At 38.3% G+C, this 26,602-nt stretch overlaps 1 protein-coding gene across 49 annotated transcripts in view; it reads left to right on the top strand.

The window, feature by feature from the left end:
* ank3b (ankyrin 3b) overlaps positions 1–26,602 on the top strand; it is a 211,155-nt gene that overhangs the window by 44,946 nt on the left and 139,607 nt on the right. For 38 of the 49 annotated variants that reach the window (XM_073918156.1, XM_073918155.1, XM_073918154.1 and 35 more), the window contains exons 2-9: positions 3,819–3,920; positions 4,600–4,698; positions 6,352–6,450; positions 9,842–9,940; positions 12,555–12,740; positions 15,268–15,291; positions 20,407–20,505; positions 24,852–24,950. In XM_073918156.1, coding sequence (XP_073774257.1) covers positions 3,819–3,920; positions 4,600–4,698; positions 6,352–6,450; positions 9,842–9,940; positions 12,555–12,740; positions 15,268–15,291; positions 20,407–20,505; positions 24,852–24,950 — 807 coding nt within the window. The remainder of the gene's footprint in view (positions 1–3,818; positions 3,921–4,599; positions 4,699–6,351; positions 6,451–9,841; positions 9,941–12,554; positions 12,741–15,267; positions 15,292–20,406; positions 20,506–24,851; positions 24,951–26,602) is intronic. The other 11 variants (XM_073918153.1, XM_073918150.1, XM_073918148.1 and 8 more) reach the window with 1 other exon arrangement.

The following is a 26,602-nucleotide window of genomic DNA, read 5'->3' as shown; positions in this document are numbered from 1 at the left end:
GATGTTGTGCACTGAGGCATCGAAGCATGTATCAAAAAAAAAAATCTCGCAGTGAAGCAGTGTACCGAAGCGTAATTTATTTTGCCATAATCAATTTATCAGTGGCGTCCGAAGCTTCATTTTCGCCTATGACTGCTTCGAATTTCGATGCAAAGGTTTAAACACCCTCATGGGTCAGTAAAGTGTATAGCGAGAGATTAGGCGCCGATTACATACATTTTTACTGTTTCAAAGCACCGCACCGGTCCCGCGAAGCAGTAATTCAACTAAAATACAATAGTAATTTATGGTAAAAATCTTTTGAACCTTACTAAAGTGTATTAGTGTATTATTTACAACTGTTTTCAAAGAAGGTCACTGCATATTGTAGTATAGTGTGTAACAGAGGATAGCTGACGAGTGCAGCCCCTAAGCCTCACTCTGATAGCTTCTTCCTTAGAGCATTCACCTCCCATGCAGGAATCCCGGTTCGATTCCTGCTTGAAACGAGTGTGCGGGTGTTGGACCGGTTTTTGAATACCTTGGATTTTACTGCAGTCATCTGTGGTGTAATGTAACATACCTTATATGTAAAAAACTACAGTAATCAAGTAATTTGTTTATATTACTACTGTTGTATTACTCCATGAATGAGTTGGTCAGATGTGAATGTTTGACATTTTTGCAACACAGTGCTTTCCCACACTTTGACCAGCAGAGGTCCTTATCAAGCTCTGATTTGCAAAGCTTTGAGTAACAAACATTTTTCAGAGTTGAACGTTTTACTAGTTCAGAAAGCTTCATTTCACCATTACTACAACTTAGTCAGGCAGGCAGTGGTCAAAACAGGAGCAAACTATATCATAAGGGTTATCCAAATGCCTAGTCATGGTTACAGGAAAAGAGGTCGTGCAGGCAGCCAACAGCATAAACAATAAACAAGGCAAGGATCAAAAGGCTTGGCAAGGCTAGACAGGAATAACGCTTGGTAATGTTACAGGTGAACAAGACTCAGCAATGTGTGTGAGAATGTGAGGTGTATATATAGTCTAACGCAGTGGTCACCAAACTTGTTCCTGGAGGGCCGGTGTCCTGCAGATTTTAGCTCCAACCCTAATCAAACACACCTGAACAAGCTAATCAAGGTCTTACTTGGTATACTTGAAACATCCAGGCAGGTGTGTTGAGGCAAGTTGGAGCTAAACCCTGCTGGGACACCGGCCCTCCAGGACCAGGATTGGTGACCCCTGGTCTTACTAATCAGTCTCCATGAGATACATCAGTGGTTATCTGGAACTGGTGTGTGTGAGAGGTGCATGGTGGGTAATGTAGCGCAGCTCAGTGGCAGAATTGTAGTTTGGGTGATAGTGAATGTTTTTCAGCAACCTGCAGGGGCTAGATCGCTGGCGTTCTTGACAGCTTCCTTATGGGGCAGCTTGTGAGCATGCCAAGTGCTCAGACTGAGAACGTTCCCTTAAGGTTCAGTGCATAAAATAGTGGTTTTATTGCATTTAATTAAGTCAGATACCTTTTTATGAATTAGTTCAGAGTGTCCAATGAAAGGATTCACTTTAAAATTAAATCAGTGCTTTATTTAAACTTGTATTCATTTGTGTGTATGGTTGTCTTTGCATACTTGCATATTTTAAACATCACTTGGGAAATATTTGGAAAAAGAGGACGGGAAGGCTGTTCTTTTGTCTTGAACTTCTCTTTCTTTTGATGATATTGGTGCGCTGTTTTCAATGTTGGATAAAAAGTAGTTTGTTAAGTCATATATAATGAAAATTAAATTGTATATTGAATCAAAAATAACACAAAAATTTGTTATATATATTTTATTTTTCTAAGACTAAGATTAACTTGGAATATGTTACTTTTTTTAACCCAACACTGCCTGCTACCCAAGAGCTGCCAATGCAGTTTGTATGTTTACACCAATTATTTTCTCATAATAATCGTCACCGCATCAGCATTGTTTTCTCACAGTGTGTAAAATGGTTCATTCAAGGATCTGGTATATCTAAACCCGCCTTACTGAGAGCTATCTTTGTGTAAAAGGGTCATATTGTATCTTTTCACTTGCTGATATTGAACTAGTACAGAACACATTGAAATACTATTAGGAGGGGGTTAACATTTGTTTATAGTTTTACATGTAGAGCGTACATAAGGTTGATATATAAGGTTGATATATAAGGTAGATATTTATTTACACAAACAGCAGAGATGCAAAAAAACTAGTTACATTGGTGCCGTGACCCGGATGGGAGTGAGTGAGGTTTAGGGGAGTGAGTGTAATGGTGGCCAGCTAGTGAAGTGCTGTGCAGGTAAACCTCACTCCTCTGAACCTGAAAAGGTGCTCTACAATAGAGGCTATAGGCCATGGTGTTTAACCTCATTGTTGGAGCAGCCAACTCCCATGCCAAAAGATGCTGGTTTGATCCCAGCTCGGTGTGGGTAGGGTGGATTAGGACCGGCTGAGATTACATTTGCTCTGATTGGTCCCCTGGAGGCCTAGTCTTTTGTAATTCGTTTGCTACTTAAAGTGTCTGTCAGAAACATTTCATACTATCCTGTTATGATATCTGAAACAAGGAAACAATTACATAATTTTTACCACAAGAATTTGAGTCCACATTCTTGTTCGTTGGAAGTGCATGCTAACCTGTCAACCTTTTCATTTTTCCTGGGATTCTCCTATATTTCACTAGTCTATCTTGCTATCATCCCGTTAAAGTATTTTTTCCCATATTTCTCCCGTGTTTTGAATTTTGCTGTGGAAGGTGACTGTAATATTTACACAGACCCTATCCTCCTTTTACGCTTAGTTCTGCCAAACCACTAGGGGGCGCCCCTTGCTCGTAAATGCAAAGAGCTGTTCAACAGAATCATGCTTTGGTTTTGTTTTGGTTTGAACGCACTTTGAAATGAATATGAAAACGGCTCTTTACTAAATAAACTATATTAACTTTGAATGAATGTGTATTTAGATTATATATACAGTGAACAAAAAGTAAATACGATTTTTTACTTGATTCAATTTCTGTATTGTAAGCCGTTCATTTTAATAGGCTAACGTTATCGTTTGTAATTTCTTCGTTTTGCCTTCGTGATGTCAACAACACAAACGAGTCTCTTTTAGGCAGAAACAGCTACAGGGTTTGAGGGTCAAAGTAGATTTGGTTTGTGATTTATGAAACATTTTATTTGGTATTTTATTGAGGAAAAGTTGGTTTTATCTTGGCACATTCGTTCAGTGACAGCAGCTATGACAAGCTCTCTATATTAATTACCACTTATACGACTTTTAAACAACATTAGCACTGTTTAATTGACTGAACAATGTTGTACTTAATGGTTATAGGCTGCTAATATGATTTCCCTATTTACAATTTGCAAATAATACTTTTCCGAAAGTATATTATTATTTTATTATTATTAAAGTATATTATTATTTAATTTGATTAATTCAGTAATTTATTTACATATACAGTAAGTTTATTCTGGTTGTAATTACTCATGACTCGTCTCAGGCAATTCAGAATTGGTTCTCTTTTATTTTTGAGACAGTATATCTTTTGCTACCATTAATTTTTTAAAACTTTGCAAACGCTTTAAATTCACAAACAGCTATTTTAACACGACGCTCTGAAAAAGAATAGTTGCAACACCTGCAGTAAAGATTCCAGAGTCTGCTGATTGTGTTTTGGGCTATGATTATGTTTTTTTTTCTTCTCCTTGATAATTGAAAGTGTTTGCACATGTTATTTGTTTCTTTGAACTCATCAGGGCTTGCGAATAGTAAGATCTCATTGTTGTTTTTCTGTCTGTTTCAGACTGACAGTAATGCCAGTTACCTCAGAGCGGCCCGGGCTGGAAACATTGAGAAAGCCCTCGATTATATAAAGACTGGTGTGGACATCAACATCTGCAATCAGGTCATTTATCTTCCTTTTTGTAAAAAATAAAAAAAGTATTTTAGACACTGTATACAGTGTATAACTGTATACAGTTATATATAAACATTTAAATGTTTTTTTAAAAGAAATTAAGGATTTTATTCAGCAAATATGCATTCAAACCCTAATAAAGAATGCATCAATGGAAAGCTTATTTCAGACAACGAACCCTTAAGATCCCATTTAAACTTGTAATATTAAAAAAAAAAACATATTTAATGTATTTCTGTTCAAATAAACAGCCTTTTGGCGAGCATAATGCTTATTCACAGATATGATTTTATTTTTGTCTATAAGAATGTAAGCAGAACACATAAAAAGTCAAAAACATGATTATTTTTATGATTTAATGGCACTTTTTTTTAGAATTATTTTTTTATATCATGCATGAAATGATTATATTGAAAAACTGAAAAAGTAGACCAGTGAAAACTTATTTTATAATTTTTTTTATACAGTTTTTGATGTTTCTAAAATGTTTAATCTAACAACATTAAAACAAATTTTGTAATATAAAATGTAGTGTGGTTGAGGACGGCCTAAATGAAATGTCAACGCATATAATAACATTTTCTGTTCATAAAATGCCTCATGCTGATCATATATGAATAGTCAGTAATATATTTAATGTGTGCTTTGTCTGTTTCTCTGGGTGCAGAATGGGTTGAACGCTCTTCATCTGGCTTCCAAAGAAGGCCACGTGGAGGTCGTGACCGAGCTTATTAAACTTGGTGCCACGGTGGACGCCGCAACAAAGGTAAAACCCACAACACCACATCACATACTACAACATGCCACTATAAAGACACCATGTGCACTGGTCTAGAAATCTAAGCGTATGAATTAAAGATGAGAAATGTGTTATTCATATGTGCGTGATTTCTTTCGCTGCATCAGCAAGTCTTCAAAGTCAAGGTTGCCTAATGTTCAGGTGGACTTTAAAGAAGCAAAAATGCAAAAATCACTTTAAGAAGGGGTTTAAACACAGTTGTGTGGCAAAAGTCTGTGAATATAATCAGCTTCTAATGGTAAAAAATTATTATTTTATGTTTAATAATCACACTTCATTGAGACAGTCTGCAGAAACACTTTGATTGAAATTCTCTCTTTGTAAGAGTCATCAGAGGGGGAAAGCCCCACCCATTAGTGATGATCTCTCCTTCATTAGCATAGGACATTAGTCTTGTTTTTTAATGTGCCACTAGGCTGACACATTGGCATTAGTAGCTCCGCCCTCTTCTGAAAACAGCACAATCTCATTTGAATTTAAAGCGACAGTCACAAAAATTTCACAAAACCTGAAAGTGGCAATTTCCTCAGAAGGGACGGGATGGTGGGGAAAAAAAATAGGTGGAAGAAAAAAAATTGCTGGAAGAAAAAAAAACTGGGTGGGAGAAAAAAAAACAGTGATAGGAAAACATATCTTTAAGGTTTTTTTGCGTTCCCTCGCAAAGATGTTTTGCGTTATCTCGCAAAACTGTTTCTCCACAAGCACGTCCTGATCACTTCATTCATTTAAACCCTCCCGTTTTTCCGTATTTTACCATTCTGTCCTCCTATCATCCTCTCATTAACTATTTTCCTATATTTCTGATATATTTTTAATCCTGAATGCACGCTGACATTAATAATAAAATGTGTGCATTTACTTTCTTTAGATTAAAGCTGTGCGTCGATCGTCGCCTTTCATATGCTACCTCTGAACCAGTGAATGCATGTATAAGTGCTGACTGACAGACCCGCTCTGTACAATAAACTGATCCCAGATCAGCTTCTGTACACGGCATTTACAGTGGAGAAAAAGTGCAGGACACTTTAGGATATGAATACGCATATGAAAAGCGGAGGTTGACACACAGCTTTAATGTATAGAAAATTAGATAGAATGGTAAAATACGAAAGAATTTCGGCAAAAACGGGAGGGTTTACATGAATGAACAGGAAGTGTTTCCGGAGAAACAGTTTTTGCTAGATAACGCAAAATATCTTTGCGAGGGAACTCAAAAACAAAACCTTAAAAATATGTTTTCCTATCACTCAGTTTTTTTTTTCCAACCCAGCTTTTTTTTTCTTCCATTAATTTTTTTTCCCCACCATGTCGTCCCTTCCGGGTCTCCGTAAATTTCAGAGAGTTATAAAACATTATTTGTGTCATATTTCGAGCTGAAACTTCACATACACAATCTATCAGAGTATCAGAGACTTACTTATAATCTTATTTTTTTATAGTAGGTCTCATTTAAGCCTCTGATCTTCAACAGAAGCATTTCAGTAGCTCTTTCAGAAGTGGATTTATCAAAGTGAATTCTTGATATTTGTGTTCTGTAGTGACAGAAACAGTGATAAAAACAAACATTGGGTCTCTTCACATTGAGTTAATCTGCTCTACTCTGTTGTTGTTTTTTTCCAGAAAGGAAACACTGCTTTGCACATAGCATCTCTCGCCGGACAGGCGGACGTCGTCAAGGAACTTGTGAATAATGGAGCCAATATCAACGCACAGTCTCAGGTAGGGTCAGAGCTTGACGTAGGCTTACTGCAAGTGTGTGATGCTGACACTGAATCCAAAGATGCTTATTGAACATATGCACAAAACTGGAACATCTCATAAAACACGCTTAAATAAAGCAAAGTTTCCATCCAACGAATAAAAGCAAACAAAATCGTCACTTTCTGATAAACTGGTTTCGACAAAATGGAATTTGCTGTGGTAGGAAAAGCCACCGTGGGTCTTTTCTTATGATATGAACTCCCATACACACTCATTCACATAAACACTCATACACTACGGCCAATTTTGTTTACCCAGTTCACCTATAGCATATGTTTTGGACTGTCGGGGTAACCGGAGCACCCTGGAGGACACCCACGCCAACATGAGGGGAACATGCAAACAAAGAAACGTCAACTGACCCAGCCATGACTTGAAACAGCGACCTTCTTGCTGTGAGGTGACTGTGCTAACCACTGAGCCACCGTGCCACCCACATCCATCTTTTCTTACCAATTTAAGCAAGATTCAAACTGTTGCTCTCCCATAAAATGACAGTAGTTCATCTGGAAGAGGAAACCATTCATAAAAATCGCTTCATGCTAATACTCACATGCACTGGCAGCACATTGCATTATGATCTTTGAGCGAAGTTTACATTCTCAAGTCCTCAGCGTGTCCTCAGATAGTTCTAATAGGATTTAGAAGTGCTGCTTTAAGGATAACCTACTTATGTCTCCGCTTTGAGGAGAAACAGTTGGGATTTGAGAGCTGGGATGGTCGTTGGGCTGTAGTAGCGCATTTTTGCCTTGTCACCGAAATGACCCACAGGGAGTCCAAAATTAAACCCACACACACACACACGTGGATGAGAGACAAGAGGCAGCCTGTGTTTTATCTCAAGAACTTATCACAAGTGCAGCCTGGTTCTGCTTTCTCACACCGCAGTGCCTAAAATAGAGACACTTGAATGAACCAGGAGGCTGATTGGAAATGTTTTTAAAAGAGGTTTGCTGGATCAGTGTATTTTTACAATGGTCTTCTTTTTGCACTGTAACATCTAAAAATACCTATATAAATAAAATACACCCTCAATTTATCAGCATTAGCTAGCTAGTCACCTTCATCGCTGACTCATTTTGGCTATGGTACACACTGTATCTGATGATTCTAATAACGAAAAAACAGAGTACTAGTTTAATTCAGAACACATTTTAACGTGTTATAAGCCATTTTACAGACTTCTGCAAGTTTTTCGATTTGAGAAATTTCAGCAGATTCTCTTTGAGGCTGCTAATAACTATTAATAACTATAGGTTGTTATCTAAAGGCCTGACACCACAAAAATAATACTAATAAAAATAAAAAAGAACCTATTGCCTGACCCGAAAGTGTACAAAAATGTGGTATTTATTTACAATAGTGTTGAAGATGATGTCCAGTACAAAGTAAATATACAGTATCCCAGTTCTAACAATATGCCGTATGTACAAATAAATAACCAAAAAGAATATATAAAATAAAAGTCTAAGTAAAGTCTCAGTAATAATAAATCCTTCCATTTTTAAAGCGCTTTTCTGGACACTCAAAGCGCTTTACACATTTTTGGGGGAATTTCCTCATCCACCAGCAGTATGCAGCGTCCATCTGGATGATGTGATGGCTGCCATATTGCGCCAGACCACACACCAGGTGATTCGTGGAGAGGAGACAGAGTGATGAAGCCAATTATGATATGGGGTTTGTTAGGAGGCCATGATGGACAAAGGCCAATGGGCAAATTTGGCCTGGATGCCGGGGTTAAACCCCTACTCTTTTCGAAGGACATCCTGTGATTTTTAACAACCACAGGGAGTCAGGACCTTGGTTTCATCTGTCTCATCTAAAAGACGGAGCTCACTGAGCAGCATAGATTCCCCATGAATATACTGGCTTAATAATTGTACTTTCATACTTTGTTAATGATTTTTTTTTTCATTACTAAATAAAGTATTGCATTATTTACAAACCAGTTATTTAAGCATAGTTGGTGTTTTTTAAGATCATTCAGAATGAGTTAGTAAATGATTAATAAACTATTGAAATCAACCAATGTGTTAATAAATGCTTTATTAACTCAACTTCATCCAGTTTTGTGACCTAATCGAAAGCGAGGACTATTCTTGCTTTATAAATGCCTTATAAATGACAATTAAAGAGTCAGTTAAATTCTAAAAAGGAAAGAAGTACATAAACAACATTATTCATTTCTAATTATTTGAAGATACACGAATGAAACTGTATCAAATGAAAAGTAAATCTGTGCAACCTGATCTAAAATAAAAAGACTGTACAGTTTAAACATTGCATCTTTTTATATTGTTAAATTATTATATTATTTTTGTTTCATACAATTTTATGTTGTATTTTGACACTCCTGTTATTCAGCAATGTTTAATATTTACAATAATTTGACTTTTTAGATATGATTTCAATGATTATTGTTCATTTGATATCAAACCTTTAATTATCATTTATAAGGGATTTATAAAGCATAAATAGTCCTCACTTTAGATTAGGTCACAAAACTGCATGAAGTTGAGTTAATAAAGCATTTGTTAACATACATAGTAACCATTAACATATGCCTGAATAATATGTATAAATCTTGATTTCAATAGTTTATTAATCATTTACTAACTCATTCTGAATTATGTTAAAAACCTCCAACTACTCTTAAATACAACTGGTTTGTAAATAATGCAATACTTCATTTAGTAATGAAAAATAAACCATTAACAAAGTATGAAAGTGCAATTATTAAGCACATTATACATGTGGTTGCAAGTCAAGAATACAACATTTGTAGCTGTCGTTGTAAACTGCTTACTAACGTTTATTAATGTAGAGTTAATGCTTAACAAATAATGAATTCACTAGATGCTAATGCTTAATAAATGGTTTATAGTGTGTTGTTATTATAAAGTGTTACCCATACATTTAATAATAAATCTTTCTAAAGAGAGTCCTCTGGTGAAATTGTATTCATATGGCATTTTATACTGCAGACTAACAAACTATCTTAAAATATCATAACGTAATATGTTAAATTTTTCCAAGTCAAGCAGCCCTAAACTAAAGTGTTACCAGCACTTTTTAGCACCCACAAAATCTCACTGAAGCCACAATATTAAGAAAAGAAAAAAAGAATTGCATTAAATTGACCCAAGGGGTTTTCCAGTTCAGATCCTAAGCTTGTTTGACGGATGATAACTGCAGTACGATCCTGCAAATGAGGCAGTGTTGTGATCTAATTAACATTCGAATCATGGGATGTATGTGTGTGTGCTGTACGGTATGTTTGCTCAATACATTGGAAGAGCATGTGAATGAAATAGAAGTCTAAGCATTGTTTTTGTTTCTGCTACAGAATGGCTTCACGCCGCTCTACATGGCTGCCCAGGAAAACCACCTGGACGTCGTCAAATTCCTTCTGGATAATGGATCCAGTCAGAGCATCGCCACGGAGGTGAGCAGAACCTTCTGTTCCCGTCCATTCATCACTTCCCTCACCGCGGCAGCCCTCTGAATCATCATCACACCTCTAGCTGTGATACGCACAAACTCAGAATACCCAGTGACCTTGCTGTGCTTTTCAAGGCAGCGGGCAGACACTAGTTGCGCAGTGAGGTTATTGAATGCCTGGTGTGTGTGTGCATGACAGAGCAGGGTGCCAGACGTCACTGTCCTTGAGAATGTACCGGGCCCTTGTGTCTCTTAGATGGTGATTATGCACCAGAGAATGCTTTCATGTTTCAAGAGCTGTTTGCATGTTAATGATCCACGTTGGAGAGAATCAAGGTCTATTTGAAATTCAGATTCTAACTATAAAAAGGTGGATTTCAGCATTTTGATGTCAGCATGCTCATCATCTTAATGTTGCTCGCATAAAACATTCTGTGATTTGTTTGATATCGGAGTATATTTCAAATAAATGCGGTTATTATGAATTTGTACATGTGGCAATAAAGACTGCAGTAAAAACCATAATATGAAAAAGAAATAATATTGAAATAATTTTAAGGGCGAGGCAGTGGCGCAGTTGGTAGTGCTATCGCCTAAGAAGGTCGCTGGTTCGAACCTCGGCTCAGTTGGCGTTTCTGTGTGGAGTTTGCATGTTCTCCCTGCCTTCGCGTGGGTTTCCTCCGGGTGCTCCGGTTTCCCCCACAGTCCAAAGACATGCGGTACAGGTAAATTTGGTAGACTAAATTGTCCGTAGTGTATGAGTGTGTGTGTGAATATGTGTGTGGATGTTTCCCAGAGATGGGTTGCGGCTGGAAGGGCATCTGCTGCGTAAAAAACTTGCTGGATAAGTTGGCGGTTCATTCCTCTGTGGTGACCCCGGATTAATAAAGGGACTAAGCCGACAAGAAAATGAATAAATAAAAATAATAATTGTATTAATTATTAATTCATTGTAATTATTAATAATTAATGATAATTTCAATTTTTTTTATTACTATTTTTAGTATTTTAAAGGCTCGTGTGACAATAACAGATAACAATTTCAAGATCTCTGGTGATTTATCTTCTATTTTCTCAGTGTATGATTGATTTTTCCTATTCTAGTATTAATATTTTCTTTTATGTTTAGGTTTTTGTTTGTTTATTCCCCATAGGCTTTAGAAGTAGCTCATCTCAAGAAGCATTAACTGTGAAATGTGTGTTCTTTAATGGGGATTTCATTAGAGTGATTCTGTTCCCATGGAGTGCTTGTGCATGTAGAAAAAGTGAAGTGTGTCCAAAAATTGCATCCTGCATATTTTTGCTTCAACATAATGAAACAAGTTAGCACTGTTGCCTCACAGCAAGAAGATCGCAGGTTTAAGTCCCGGCTGGCCTAGCTGGCATTTGGAGGTTGCATGTTCTTCCCGTGTTCGCATGGGTTTTTTCCGGATGCTCCGGTTTTCCCCACAGTCCAAAGACATGTGCTATAAGTGAATTGCGTTAACAAAATTGGTCGTAGTGTGTGAATGCGAGAATGTATGGGTGTTTCCCATAACTGGGTTGCAGCTGGAAGGGCATCCGCTGTGTAAAACATATGCCGGAAACGGTTCATTCCGCTGTGGAGATCCCTGATAAATAAGGGACTAACCCGAAGGAAAATGAATGAATAATGAAACAAACCTGATCCAGCTACTAAAGATCTTAATTACAACATGTCTTGTTTGTATCTGTTTTTTTAAAGGGGTAGTTCACCCAAAAATGAAAACTTACTCCTCACTTGGTTGAGTTACCCTCATTTGCTTCCAAACCTTTATAAATGTCCATATTCTCCTGAGCCTGAAATATGTTATTTGAAAGAAAGCTGGAAATCATTGACTTCATTGACAAACAAATCCTATAGGATTGTGACACGTGAAGGTCAAGAATTTTCAATTTTCAGTTTTGGGTAAACTATTCCAAAGTACTTTTAAGGCAATTCATTTCACCCGTCGGCCATCAAACAAAATTGGCAAATTTTTAGGTTGCCCGAGCTAATGCGCATGCGCATTCAATAGAAACGAGATCACGACACCAACCCCATTTATGGCCGTGCTACACATTATCCTCTAAATAATGCTTTATCAGATCACACTGGTCTTGATGGTGAATCTCCTTCAGAATTGGCAGCGCCTCTTTGTTTACAAGTTTGTGAGCGTTTGAGTAGCTACTGTCATGTGATGTGCTTTTTGACAGGACGGACTGTACCTGGATATATTTCTTATGTCTATGAAGCAAGCATTCGCTGAGATTCCAGTGCGTTTGTTGACCACCAAATTGTCGTAAAAGCACACATCTGGTTGGAGCTTTTCCTCTGGAGAATTGTCAGTCTATAACGATTGATGATTGGCTCCTGTACTAGTATTTGGGACTTCATTCACCATATTAAACGTTACAGTACGACTGACATATCTTGTGTAATCTACAGTGTTTGACTATTCCTTTAAGATGCATTTTGGTCAATGAGCTCGTAAGTACATAAGGCAGTCTGCTTTCCCTTTTACACTTGACATTTAAATGCGTTTCTTTTGCTCTGTAGACTGCTTAAAGTTTTCCATCTCTTCCGACTATTCAAGGATTCTTGTGTTGTGTGTTTGTAGGATGGTTTCACTCCGCTGGCCGTAGCTCTCCAGCAGGGTCATGATCAGGTGGTGTCTCTGCTCCTGGAGAACGACACCAAGGGGAAGGTGCGATTACCTGCCCTGCACATCGCTGCCCGTAAGGATGACACAAAAGCAGCGGCGCTACTCCTGCAGAACGACCACAACGCAGATATTGAATCCAAGGTACCTCCATCAATAAACAGTCAAGTCTTTTTGCGAGTTTACGTTTAGAACTTGATGGTGCTTATTATTCTGATTACTGTATTTTGCAATTAATGCAATGTAAAATTTTCTATACGTCTAAAACAAGACTTTGTGGTGGCTAAAGTAATTCAGTGGTGCATAACGGGAGATGCTCATTGTATATTTACTTAGGCGCTTTCCACTGGATGGTAAGGCACGGTTCGGTTTGGTATGGTTCACTTCTGGGGGCATTTCCACTGCGTTACATACTTAGTACCTCGTATTTTTTCCTAGTACCACCTCAGATGAGGTTCAAAGTTAGCTGTATCATTAACAAAACGTTGTTTACACACTCCTAGTCACTGATTGGTTCATGAGAATCAGTGGCATTAGATTTGCGACACAAGACACAAAACTTGCTGTATTTAATCAACATAGGCTCATTCTGAAATTGTACCTCTATATACATTCCTGGAGATTGCGAATTATATAGCCATTGGAACGTATGGCTGCATTTCGTCTTTAAGACAGCATGACGCTGTACCTTTTCACGCTTACCAGCTGACTGATTACCTCTATATGGGCGACTTGGCTTTTTCGCTCTTACCAGTTTGTCTAGTGGCTCGCTGTGTACGTCAAAGAATTTGAGACGCAGAACAGAGTTGACCATGATGACAGGGTTCGAGTCCAGCGTAGAACATTTCTAGTAAGCAGGTAAGACATTTACATTTAGTCATTTAGCAGACGCTTTTATCCAAAGCGACTCACAAATGAGAACAAGGAAGCAATTTACACAACTATAAGAGCAACAATGAATAAGTGCTATAGGCAAGTTTCAGGTCTGTAAAGTCTAAGAAGGTAAGTATTAGTAAAAATATTTATTTATTTATTTATTTTTTGAGTACAGTTAGTGGTATATCCAGAGAGGCAATTGCAGATTAGGAAGTGAAGTGGAGACTAAATAGTTGAGTTTTTAGTCGTTTCTTAAAAACAGCGATTGACTCTGCCGTTCTGATACAGTTAGGGAGTTCATTCCATTAAATGGGCAGATTGAACGCTAGCGTTCCGGAAAAGTGATTTCTTCCCTCTTTGGGTTGGAACCACGAGGCGACGTTCATTCACAGAACGCAAGTTTCTGGAGGGCACATAGATCAGCAGAATTGAGAGCAGATAAGAAAGGGCGCAGCCAGAAATCGCTTTGTAAGCAAACATCAGAGCTTTGAATTTGATGCGAGCAGCAACTGGCAGCCAGTGCAAACGGATGAGTAGCGGAGTGACATGTGCTCTTTTAGGTTCATTAAAGACCACTCGTGCTGCTGCGTTCTGGAGCAGCTGAAGAGGCTTGATAGAGTTAGCTGGAAGCCCCGCTAGCAGAGAGTTGCAGTAGTCCAGTTTGGAGAGAACAAGAGCTTGAACAAGGAGTTGAGCTGCATGTTCAAATAAGAAGGGTCGGATCTTTCTGATGTTATAGAGTGCGAATCTGCACGATCGAGCAGTTCTAGAAATGTGGTCAGAGAAGTTTACCACAAACAAAAGCAAAACAAAAAAAAAGACAAAAACAAAAGCCAAAAAATCAAATAAACAAGCAAATAACAGGGTGAGAATGTGGTAAGATCTAAAAACGTGGTAAAAATCAGGCTGCCGCTTGGGATTGCTTTTGAAAACACTGTCGGTTGGGTTTAGGGAAGTGAGTGGGCGCTGGTCAATCGGTGCTTTTAAAAACATTATCGGTTGGGTTTAGGGAAGGAGGAGGGTGTGGTGGATCGGTCAGTTGGTCAACAGCAACTTCTGGTGGATATATACGAGAACAGCAGTTGCAAATGGCTCGCGATAGAAGATCTCAAAAAATCTACACAGCGGATTCTGGCGGATTTGCAAAAACTGCAACTGCAAAAGAAAAAGTAAGCTCCTGGATTGTATTTGGCGCTCTCCAGAAATGTATATAGGGGTACGTAATCAGAATGAGTCTGGGTGGATTTAAATAGTCAGCTGCAGCCACTGCTGTATTGTTGATTTCCACAACTAAACAGTTTTTATACCACCACAAGAAAAAGACACCTGAAATGGCAACATTGTGGTCAGTAAAAGAGGTCCAGATGTTCCTCTCAGTAGTAGCAGAGGATTGGATCCAGCGAGGGTTTGATATGGCAACCTGGATTAAAAAAAGTTTTTCAGAATGTCACGGTAGTATAGGCTGCACACCTATAGCTACAATCTCACCCATTTTTAGCAGTACATAACCGCAATGGAAATGCAAACCAAGCCAAGCAAAACCGAACCGAAGAGAGAAATTCCGAACCGTACTGTACAGTGCAGTGGAAACACAAGTATCATCCTTAAAGAAAGCCAGTTAAAATGTAGACAAACAGCAGTTGCACCATCCAGTTAAGTCCTTGTGGTGTCGCGTGATGTGTGGTTTGTTGCTCTCCCTCACCATGTAGCCACCGTACAGCTTGGTGCTTCCATTGTGACTTTGTGAACACTAATCAGACCATTCTCTCTCCTCCCGCTCTGGTGGTCCCTCTAGATGATGGTGAATAGAACGACAGAGGTATACATGTACAAACTCTACACACTTCACAAAGTGCCCACGTCACGCTGCTGCTGTGGCTGCTGCCCCAATTCCCTCCTGTCCTTGCTCAGTGCTGTTTTTGTCTCAGTAGAATGGCGCTTTATTACTAACGGCAGTGGAGAACTAGCATGGGAAGGAAAATCTGCAGCTGAGGGAATTACTTGTTCAATAAAGGATTTTGTGGTAGCACTGGTGAACTATGTAATTTTGGCACCACTAGTGACACCAAATGGAATTACAAGACAGATACAGCAGTCCTAAAAACATGTTACTGGCCTGCTTATGGCATAGTTTTGCCCCTAATATAAAAACTTTTTGTTTAGAAACTTTATATAGACAATTATGAATGCCAACATTGGATTAGTTGGCTTATGCTGGTTTAGTTCTGGTTAGACTTTAAGCTGCTACTTAAACTATCAAGTTATTCTGTTTGATCAAGATAGTTCTGGTGATAAAACTATTAGTTCACGCTTCATTCATCTCCATAAGACCTTCTTTCATGTTTGGAACACATATTAAGATATTTCAGATGACATCCGACACACATTAAGGGTCCTGAGAAATTAAAAGCCAAAAACATTGTTAAAACATTCTATGTAACTTTAGTGGTTCAACTGTAGTCATACGAAACTCCAAGAACACTTTTGTACACCAAAAAAAAAAGAAAAAAAAGAAGAAGTCAAAAAATTTTTTTGTCAAAATCCTCTCTTCAGCCAAGTCAGGTTCTAGGCATTTTACTATGGGCAAAACAAGGTTTGTGTATTGCGCTGCTTACTGTAATGGCAATACAACATATTCCCAATAGTAAAAACACACTCTGATGGCCTGGCTAGGAAGGGAACATTTTGGAAAACAAAGTCATTTATAGGTTTTTTGGTGCACACTGTGTTCTTGGAGCATCATTTGAACCACAGTTGAACCACTGAAGTCGCATGGAATATTTTGACAATGCTTTTGGTTCCTTTTCTGAAATTTGAACATCTCATGACCCTTGCTTTCTATGCAGGGTAAAAGCTTCCGGATTCCATTTAAAATGAACGAACGTCTTAGGTGATTGGAGAGACATGAGAATGAAAAATTATTAGCCGATTTTTCGTTTTTGGATGGCCTAATTATTTAATATAATAAATCAACCAGCACACCAGCATCCAAAACCATTTCCTAGTAAGAAATTTGTGTCATTTGAATATCCCTGAATATCTATTATGCTGGGATTTTTTTAGACAATCGGAATGCACTTTTAGACCAAATATCTAGTACCAGGAGAACACCCTAGGGCTGAAGGTATTATAGGGTCAGACTCCTCAGCTGCAGAGCGCTTGCCCCGTCTCATGCATGATGGTCCCCTCTTGGCAGGTGCCAGCAGAAAGAGCTACTTCTTTTCTCTTTTCTTTTCTTTTCTTTTCTCTTGGCTATCTTGTCTATTTTTCTCTTCTCTTCTCTTCTCTTCTCTTCTCTTCTCTTCTCTTCTCTTCTCTTCTCTTCTCTTCTCTTCTCCTTCTCCTTCCCGTTCTTCTCCACAGTCAGCATGGCTTCCAGATTTGTTCCAGCTGTCCTGCAACTTGTTAACAACTCTGTTTTGCACTGCATGACAAGCAACTTACAGTATTAAGTAACTGATATGTTATTAACCACTGAGAATAATTTCCTATCTGTCAAAATTACAATAACTCACTGTCTATTTTAGCTGTGCGCTATATATATTTGCTATTAAATATCATTAATATATCATTATTATTTGCTTTCAAAAGACAGAAAATACATTTTTGATGCCTTAATGGTGCGTAGTTAGATGCGGTGCACTATATGCATGTTTGCACATGTGACATCATGGGTTCACCTCCACTAAAGCTTTATATGTGTGTTAATTCAACTTCTGGCCAAAGACTTCTGTCATAGAGGCTTTATATTGTACATCTGAGGAGGACACATCCTTTACCACTAGAACCGCCACAGGGTCAACTTAACCCATACATGTTTATTTAAACGCTCTAATTCACGTATTTCAGATTTGCAAAAATGTAGAAAGCGCCCTCTAGTGGATTTGTCACCTGAAATAAGCAACAAAACATACCCTAAGCAATGTACAGTATGTTACTTTTTTGATGTAGGCTAAGGCATGTATTTCCATTTAGTCTGGGCTTAATTTATAAGCAGGGATTATGCTTATTGTGAATGAGCGTGCACTCATGACCTATTTACAAATACATGGAACTTACAGTACACGTTTAATATTTACCGCAAGTTTTCGCAAAGTTTTATTTTAAGGGCAAATTTCTCCAAATTATTTACTAATATTTTATAAATAATGGATAATATCGAGCAATTAATAAAATAGCAGTGACAGTTATTCTTTTCTAGTTTGCTTTTGAAAATACTATTGGCTGGTTTTAGGTTAGAGGGTGGGTGGGTAAGTTGATAGCAAGCTGAAGTTCGCACCACAAGCTGACTGGCTTCTCTCACAGACATGTGCAAGAAGTACGTTGAGATTTGCAGAAATGTACATGGCGGCCTCTGCTGGATTTAAAAGAAGGCCTTGCAAATGGCACATATGAGAAAACATGACACAGTACACAGTACACATTTTTTCATATATAACGATTCCCAAAAATGTAACCCTGGACATGTTTCTCCACTGAGTCTGGGTTAAAAACAGTCACTATATAAGCAAACAGGTAAAAATTAATCAATATGGCAATGCTGATGGCTGCCTCTGTGTTTGTTTTTGTGTCCCATCTTTAGTCACATTCCTACAATTACTAACAATTGTGGATCACCAACTTTATTTATACACACATACACTTTTATCTATTTAACAGAATACTTAGTTTACGTTTGCACATACATTCAATACTGTATATAGTAACAGTGCTTCCCACAGGTTTGAAATATACTTGCGGTGGTAGCGGGATTGAAACACACCTTTTACCCACATGACATAAATAAAGAGCACATGAGAATATCTGTGGGAATGCTGAAAGGTACGACACAGAACGAAACTGGTAAAAGAGAGAAGATTTTCCACTACTTAATCGGTCACGGATGTTTGTTTAAGTTGGGAAGATACAAAAAAAAAATGTAAAAAAGATGTTAATAATAGTAGAAAAAAAATGTGTCACTAAATATACTTGGGCGGTCATTAATATACCTGTAAATACATTTGTCAATTTATTGATTTTATTCTTTTTTTACTTCCTATTTTAACTACTTAATTATCTGTGTTTTTGTCCTTACACTCATTTTATTGCACTTTTATTTGCCACTCCTGTCACGAAAACCATTTCCTCATATGTGTCAACATACATGGTAATAAAGCTCTTTCTGATTTTGATTCAAAATATAAAGAATAAACATTTATCCAGTCTCAACTTGCTAAATTTACAGAGCTCTTTCGAAATTGACATCACAAATGTTGATTTGGCTGAGACAATTGCTGTACCAGGTACATCCTACAACATATTGTTCTCAGAATCAAATTCAGTATACTACCAACATAATACAGTGGCATAATGTTGCTTTAACGCCTGTTTCACACCACAAGCGTCAGCGGCGCGTGAGCAGCGCGTGTGTTTTCGGCGTCCATGTTAACCGATTAGAGCTTTCATACCGCACGCAGCAGCAGCGCGTCAGAGCGAGGCGTGAGCGTCGCCGAAGCAGCAGTGCAGCGATAGTTTCGGCGCTGGGTATATTTTTGACGCGCTGCTCACGCTCAATTAAAGTGACAGTGCATTGATAAAGACCGAAACACATTGAATGACAGTAAAAAGTAACAATTTTACCCAATAAATGTGTTAATAATGTCAAATGGTCTATATATAGTCATTTAAATGAACTTAAAACGATTAAAAATGGCAACAAACATTTATTTAGGCCAGAACTACAAAACCAAATGTAAAACAATTTTAGTTTCAGTTTTGCTTAAGTTGCACACTAGTGTTGTAGGAGAGGGGAAATGGAATATTTACGGGATTTTTAGTCCATAGCGAAGTGTATTGTGGGTAGTGTTGTTCGACACGCATACTGGATTATGTGAGCTCGCTGTGTTCTGTGCAGCTGAGCAGAGGAAGAAAGTTTTAATCGGCTTTGTTTTATGTTCACTCGAGTTATTCCTACCGGGAGCTGTTTGCACTGTGAATCTGACAACACGAAAATAAGTAAAAGAATGGCATGCATTGGTTACTTTTGTCCGTCTCATCCTCTGCACGAGCATGAATTAACGAGCGGTTATTCTGCCGCTGGACATCACTGAAGCGGAGAAAGTAACACTAGTTTGATCATGTATAAACATCATTATAACTATATTGTATAAATATTATTATAACTAGGTCTACAGCAACCTGATAATCAAAAAACAAATGACATTATATCACAGGCGATTGTCTTCTGACTGTAGACACTTCTCATATAAGTTAGCTTGAGAAGCATACAGTACTATTTGATCTATAAAATTTGTAAGATAAACATTTGCAGGTTAAAGAAACAGCAAAGGAGGGGCCTTGGTGCAGATGAAAAGATTAAAAAGTGTATTTGTAAATAGAGAGACAAGGGTAACTAGATAGAATAGACAGAAATAGGTTGATCTCTGCAGCAGCTGCCGAAGAACTGCACGCTGCAGACGCAGCTGGTGTGAAATGCAAACGCCTGCGTGCTGCTACTGCTCGACATACGCGCTGCGCCTGCTCTGCTCACGTGCCGCTTACGCTTGCGGTGTGAAACAGGCGTAAGCCATAATAAAACAGTCATGTGTATGAGTAAATTTTACCCAATGGCATATCTAGTGTTAAAAAAAAAAATAAAATCCCATTTATTCCAACCACAGCCTGATATATAAACAGAGAGATCAATGTTTAGCCCAAAAAGCTACAGAACTAATCAGCTAGATTGAGTTTGTATGGTGTGAGGGATCAACCAAAGGATGTGTCTTCTCTCGGTGGCCATTTGTCAGCAGATTTACTGCACCACGCCTGGCCTGGTGTCGTCTTTTCTTACATAGAGGATGAGGTCAGGTCAGCTGACGAGGGCTCAAGGCGTTCATAGTTCTGTATGTGATCTTTTGACCCCCTGTGCTCTATTTGTTTCTCTGCCCCGTTCCAGAGCGGCTTCACCCCTCTCCATATAGCGGCTCATTACGGGAACATCAACGTTGCGACCCTTCTGCTGAACCGCGGGGCTGCCGTTGACTTCAAGGCGAGGGTAAGGACGCGAAGCCCCAGCTGAATGGAAAGGGAACTATAGGGTCAAGGCATGGTCATTCACTCTATGCAGGGCCTTATTTAGTCCCTGAGGAAAATCATTTCATATTTAAAGACTCCAACTGTATATACATTACATTTTATTTCATTTGATTGTGACTTAATTCAATTGAATTATTTCTAAATTAAGTAAACACTATCATTAATGGAGGAATTCAGTTTAATTAAAGCACTTAAGGTATTAAGTATTGACTGAAATTGCTCCCGGCAGTGGTGCAGTAGGTAGTGCTGTCGCCTCACAGCAAGAAGGTCGCTTGGTCGCAGGTTCAAGCCTCAGCTGGGTCAGTTGGCATTTCTGTGTGGAGTTTGCATGTTCTCCCTGCGTTTGCGTGGGTTTTCTCTGTGTGCTCCGGTTTCCCCCACAGTTCAAAGACAATGCTGTACAGGTGAATTGGGTAGGCTAAATTATTCATAGTGTTTGAGTGTGTGTGTGAATGTTTCCCAGAGATGGGTTGCAGCTGGAAGGGCATCCGCTGTGTAAAAATGTGCCGGATAAGTTGGCGGCTCATTCCGCTTTGGTGACCCCGGATTAATAAAGGGACTAAGCCGAAAAGAAAATGAATGAATGAATGAATAAAAGTCCCTTAAAAAGTATTAAAAAGTCTTAAATGCTATTTTACAAGGTATAACATTTTAAATCATTTTGATTATACAATGTATGGCTGTATGCAAAAGTTTGCCTGAATTAAATATGCAAATATCAGGATGCTGTGAAATCTATGAAATCCTACTAGGTTTGACACCATGCTGCTTTGTTTACTGCTACACCATTATTTCTGCAGTTCTATATGCGCCAACCTGCTGAATTAAATAGATTTAATGGTCCCATTTTATATTAAGTGTCCTTAACTACTATGTACTTGCATCAAAAAATAAATACAATGTACTTACTGTGTTCATAATGTATTTGAGAACAATTGTGGTGCTCTTGAGTTGGGATAGGGGTTGGGTTATGGACAGGTTTGGTGGTATGGGTAGGTTTAAGGGTGGGTTAAAGTGTAAGGGATGGTCGACACATTTGGTTTACAAATGTAATAACAGAAGTTAATTACAGATGGTATTTATTCAAGCATAAGTACACAATAAATACATGTATTTACACAATAAGTACATTGTAACAAACTATTAATTCCTGTGTTAGTACATATTAGTTAAGGCCACTTAATATAAAGTGGGACCGATTTAATAGATTTTAATTCAGTATATTAGTTTCTTACATTAATATTTAGTAAATATACTGTAAGTTAAAATCTCAAAGTGTTTCCAGTTGAAACCTAAAGTGGTTTTAAGGTCTTTAAAAGGTATTGAATTTCACTTTCTGATTCCTGCATAGACTCTAATACACAGATTGACCCCGTGTATTTCTTTATCTCATCGATACATGGAATGAAATTTGATCTCATACATCTAACATCCCAATCTGTATTTTATATTAATGAAACACATATATTTGTGCGCTCAAAAATTTTACGCGACACATTTTAACAATAGAAGCACATTGGAATGCTTCAGTAAGTTCTATTCACAGATCAAATATATGTTTATGTAATGCGTCATAAAAAAGGACATCATGAAAATTTAGTGGATGTTGTGAGCCATCACTAGAGGGTGGTGTAGCTCAGTATTACTGTGCACTTCATCTGCGTCATTGCAGAGACATACAGATACAATCTCTCATGTGCAACAGCATACAAATCCCTATGATGAAACACTTTGTACATCAGAAACCTTATATCATGCTCCTATTCCACTAGCATATTAAGAAGCAACCTATTTGTACGGCTTCATTAATATAGGATTTTAGTCTGATATAGGAATTATGATTATTATTTTCTCTATCAAAGATATTAATGGCTTCTGTTGATAAACAATAAATAAATAAATGAATAAAAATATTAAATTTGTTCATTAATTTTAAAGTCCTAAAGGCACATTTTGTCAAAAATTGCTTTTGTCATTTACTCATTACGTCACAAATGAATTTTTTTTTTTTAAAGAATATTGAAAACTGATATAGACTTCCACTGTAGTCTCTAATAGTATGTACTATTTCAAAATATCTTCATTTGTGTTCAGAAGAATGAAACGCAACCAGGTTCAGAATTACTTCAGGGAGAGAAAATGATGAGTAGTTGTTTCCTTTTTGGGTGAATTATCCCTTTAAATGAGTTTTAAATATAAGCCAAGTAATCTTGACACGGTGGCTCAGTGGTTAACACAGCAAGACGGTCGCTGGTTTAAGTCCTGGCTGGGTCAGTTGGCATTTCTGTGTGGAGTTTGCATGTTCTCCCCTGTGTTCATGTGGGTTTCCTTCGGGTGCTCCGGGTTTCCTCACCAGTCCAAAGATATGTGGTATAGGTGAACTGGGTAAGCTTAATTGTCCGTAGTTTATGAATGTGTGTGTGAGAGTGTATGAGTGTTTCCCAATACTAGGATGCAGCCGGAAGGGCATCTGCTGCGTAAAACATAGGCTGGATAAGTTGGCGGTTCGTTCCGCTGTGGCGACCCCTAAAGAAAAAAGGGACTAAGCTGAAAGAAAATAAATAAATGAATGAATGATTGTATTCCCATTAAGGAAATACCTTGCTAGTTTCCCCTGACCAGTAAATCTGACCTTTTTAGTTCAAGGAGTGTCCAAGCTCGGTCCTGGAGGGCCGGTGTCCTGGAGAGTTTAGCTTCAACTTGCTTCAACACACATGCCAAGAAGTTTCTAGTATATCTAGTAAGTGCTTGATTACCTGTTCAGGTCCTGCTCTCCTGGACTCTCCTAGACACCGGCCCTCCAGGACCAAGTTTGGACACCCCTGGTTAAAGGTCTCCTTTTTAGCATTAATAAATTGTAACATTATGCTGTTTTACATTGATAAAAACATTGCTCATAAAATAACGGCCTTATAAAGTAGGTAAACCATCTTTCCCACCAAGACAGCGCATGACTATTTAGGGTGTTTACACCTGCTTAAACTTCCTCAAAGTTCAAGAAGCAAATATAGCTCAGATCACCAAACATTTTGATGAAAACAATTTTGACTATCCCAAAATATGTAAATTCTGTCATCATGTTTTCTTTCTCTGCTTGTCACAAACCTGTTTGAGTTTCTTTGTTCTATGAAAAAAAAAAGATATACCGAAGAATGTCTGAAAGAAATAGCCTTTGGCTTCTATTCTATTTTTTTGTTCCTACAATGGATGTAAAGTCTCTCTGTAGTTGCATGTAATGACTTGTAATGAGTACACATTGGAGCATCTTACTAGTACCGAGTTGGACCTCCTTTTACCTTCAGAACTGCCTTAGTCCTTCGTGGCAGAGATTCAACAAGGCACTGGAAACATTCCTCAGAGATTTTGGTTCATATTGACATGATAGTATCACACATTGTCTGCAAATTTGTGGGCTGCACAACGATTATGCGAATCTCCCGTTCCACCACATCCCAAAGGTGCTCTATTGGATTAAGATCTGGTGACTGTGGAGGCCATTTTCATTACGGTGAACTTATTGTCATCTTTAAGAAACCAGTCTGAGATGATTCAGGCTTTATGACATGGTGCATTAGTATTGACACAATGCTCAATTGGTACTAATGGGCTTAAAGTGTGACAAAAAAATATCTCCCACACCACTACACCGTCATCAGCAGCCTGAACCGTTGATACAAGACAGGATGGATCCATGCTTTCATGTTGTTGGTGCCAAATTCTGACCCTACCATTCGAATATTGCAGCAGAAATCGAGACTCATCAGACCAGGCAACATTTTTCCAACGTAAACTCTTGAGATGGTGCATAAAAATTCCAGATTATCAGTTTCTAAAATACTTAAAACTCATCTCATCAACCATCACCTTTCTTCCCCATTTTGTGGCTCGGTTTGAACTGCAGCAGATTGTCTTGACCTTGTCTATATGCCTTAATCCGTTGAGTTGCTGTCATGTGATTGGCTGATTAGAAATGTATGTTAGTGAGCAATTAATCTGGTGCACTTAATAAAGTGGCCGGTGAGTGTATATAGCATGACTGCAGGTTGAAGGAAAATAGTGCAGTAAAAGTACCTATACAGCACTAAAATGTACTCAAATAAAGTAAAAGTACACAGTTTTAGACGTACAATTCCTCAGAAAAACTACTTGATTACGGTAATTTGGTTATTTGTAATTTTACTCTGCCCAACCGCTGGTATTATATAGTAAATAGTAACCAATAATACATTTTCATTGCATGTAAACAGCACTTTTCACTTGATTGTGCGTCTGACAATTCGTTTGGTCTTTTTTGTATTGTGGCAGAATGACATCACGCCTCTCCATGTGGCATCGAAAAGAGGAAACGCCAACATGGTCAGGCTTCTGCTGGAGAGAGGAGCCCGAATCGACGCCAGAACCAAGGTCAGTGCTGCGAGCAGTAAAAACCAAACAGACCGTCTTTCTTTCGCAGCTCTATATTTATCTCTTCAGAGGAAGTGAGCACATGGTTTCCCCAAATGCCTTCATTGCACAACCCACATGCGTACATTGTAGAGCGAAAGAAAGGTTTAGAAACTAATTGAATATCACGTTTCAGAGGGAACTAATTCAATTGCTGTTAGTGTGTGTGGGAGTTTCAGCTGCTCTCTTAAAAGCTCAAGATGCTTTTCAAGATGAACAGGGAATTTATTGGCAGGAATAATTGAGGGATACATGCCATTTGATTCTAATAAATGATAACAACCAGAGCCTTCAGGTTACATGTGTTTGGTAGGGCTGTCGTAGAAAAAATGCATGCAGATGTTGCGCTCATCTCCATTTCCAGCAGTGCAGTGTTTTCTCTCATTGAGCCTGGTGCAATGCAACCCCAGACATGACGCAAGTGTTTTTGGCTAGTTTCAGCCCAGCACAGGAATCATTTTTATGTTCTGCACCACGTTGTTTAAATAGAAAATGCATTTGTACCCATGGGTGAGCTGGTCTGAAAAGGAGGTGTGTTAATGTGCATTATTGGTGCTTTAATATTTTGAGGCAACTGATGTAGACTGAGGCCCCGTTTACACTAGTGTGTTTTAGTTTTAGTTTTTAGTTTTTGACTTAAAACGATCCGCGTCCACACTAGCTTTTTACCTAGCGTCTCTGAACATATCTCCGTCCACACTATGCCACCAAAAACGTATATCACGTGACCATTTGCGCACTCTGGGCATGCGCGTTCTAGTATAAACAGAAAGCATGCGTCTCGCTCGGCATTTGGTTATTGTTAGTCAACAAACGCCGGTTGAACATTAAACGCGATGGCAAAGAATGCAAGAGAGGTATTTTTGTGGACAGACGACGAGGTCGAGTTGTTACTAAACGTAACAAATGAATAACTAATGGCGCCTAAAACAGACAATAGTGCAATTAACGCTCCCATTTCTGTGGCCATGTTGTTGTTTACAGTACTGTCTTCTGGTAGCGTTAAAGCCATGTGTTATAGTCATGTGATAGGGGCTTGACGAATAAGGGAAGGATACGCAATGACACAAAAGCCCCAATCAGATAGCAAATCTCAGCAGTCCGGCCTCCGTTTTCAGATCTCCGTTTTTCCTCATCCACTCTGAAACGGAGCAGTAGCGTTTTAGAATGAAAACTGCCTCTCCAGCATTTTTAAAACGCTCCGTTTTCGGCGCTCGAAAACTCCGGCGTAGTGTGGACAGATGGCAAAACCGTAGCAAAACTTATGCGTTTTAAAACGAAAACGTATTAGTGTAAACGAGGCCTGAATTTAGATTATGTTAGTGATGTAAAAAGCACACACATGCTACTTTTTACACACATGTACGCACAAAATCTTGTGATTTTTCATATATAAAGATGATTAAGTGTTGCTGCGCATCCCTGTGTGTGTAAAAAGTAACTTGTGTGCACGTTTTGGATCACTAACACGCTATAAAATCTACTACTACATAAATGTATAAAAGTATGACGTTTGTAGATTCTGAGATCAAAGCTACTTTTCACACACACAGTATGCGCAGCATCTTAAACGTTTGATATTTAAAGATATTTATGTGCTGCTGTGCATCCTT

Source organism: Danio rerio, chromosome 12 (genome assembly GCF_049306965.1).
Source record: "Danio rerio strain Tuebingen ecotype United States chromosome 12, GRCz12tu, whole genome shotgun sequence".
In the NCBI taxonomy this organism is placed as follows: Eukaryota; Metazoa; Chordata; class Actinopteri; order Cypriniformes; family Danionidae; genus Danio; species Danio rerio.
The sequence above is the reverse complement of the archived record's forward strand: the minus strand, read 5'-3'. Positions and strand labels throughout refer to the sequence as shown.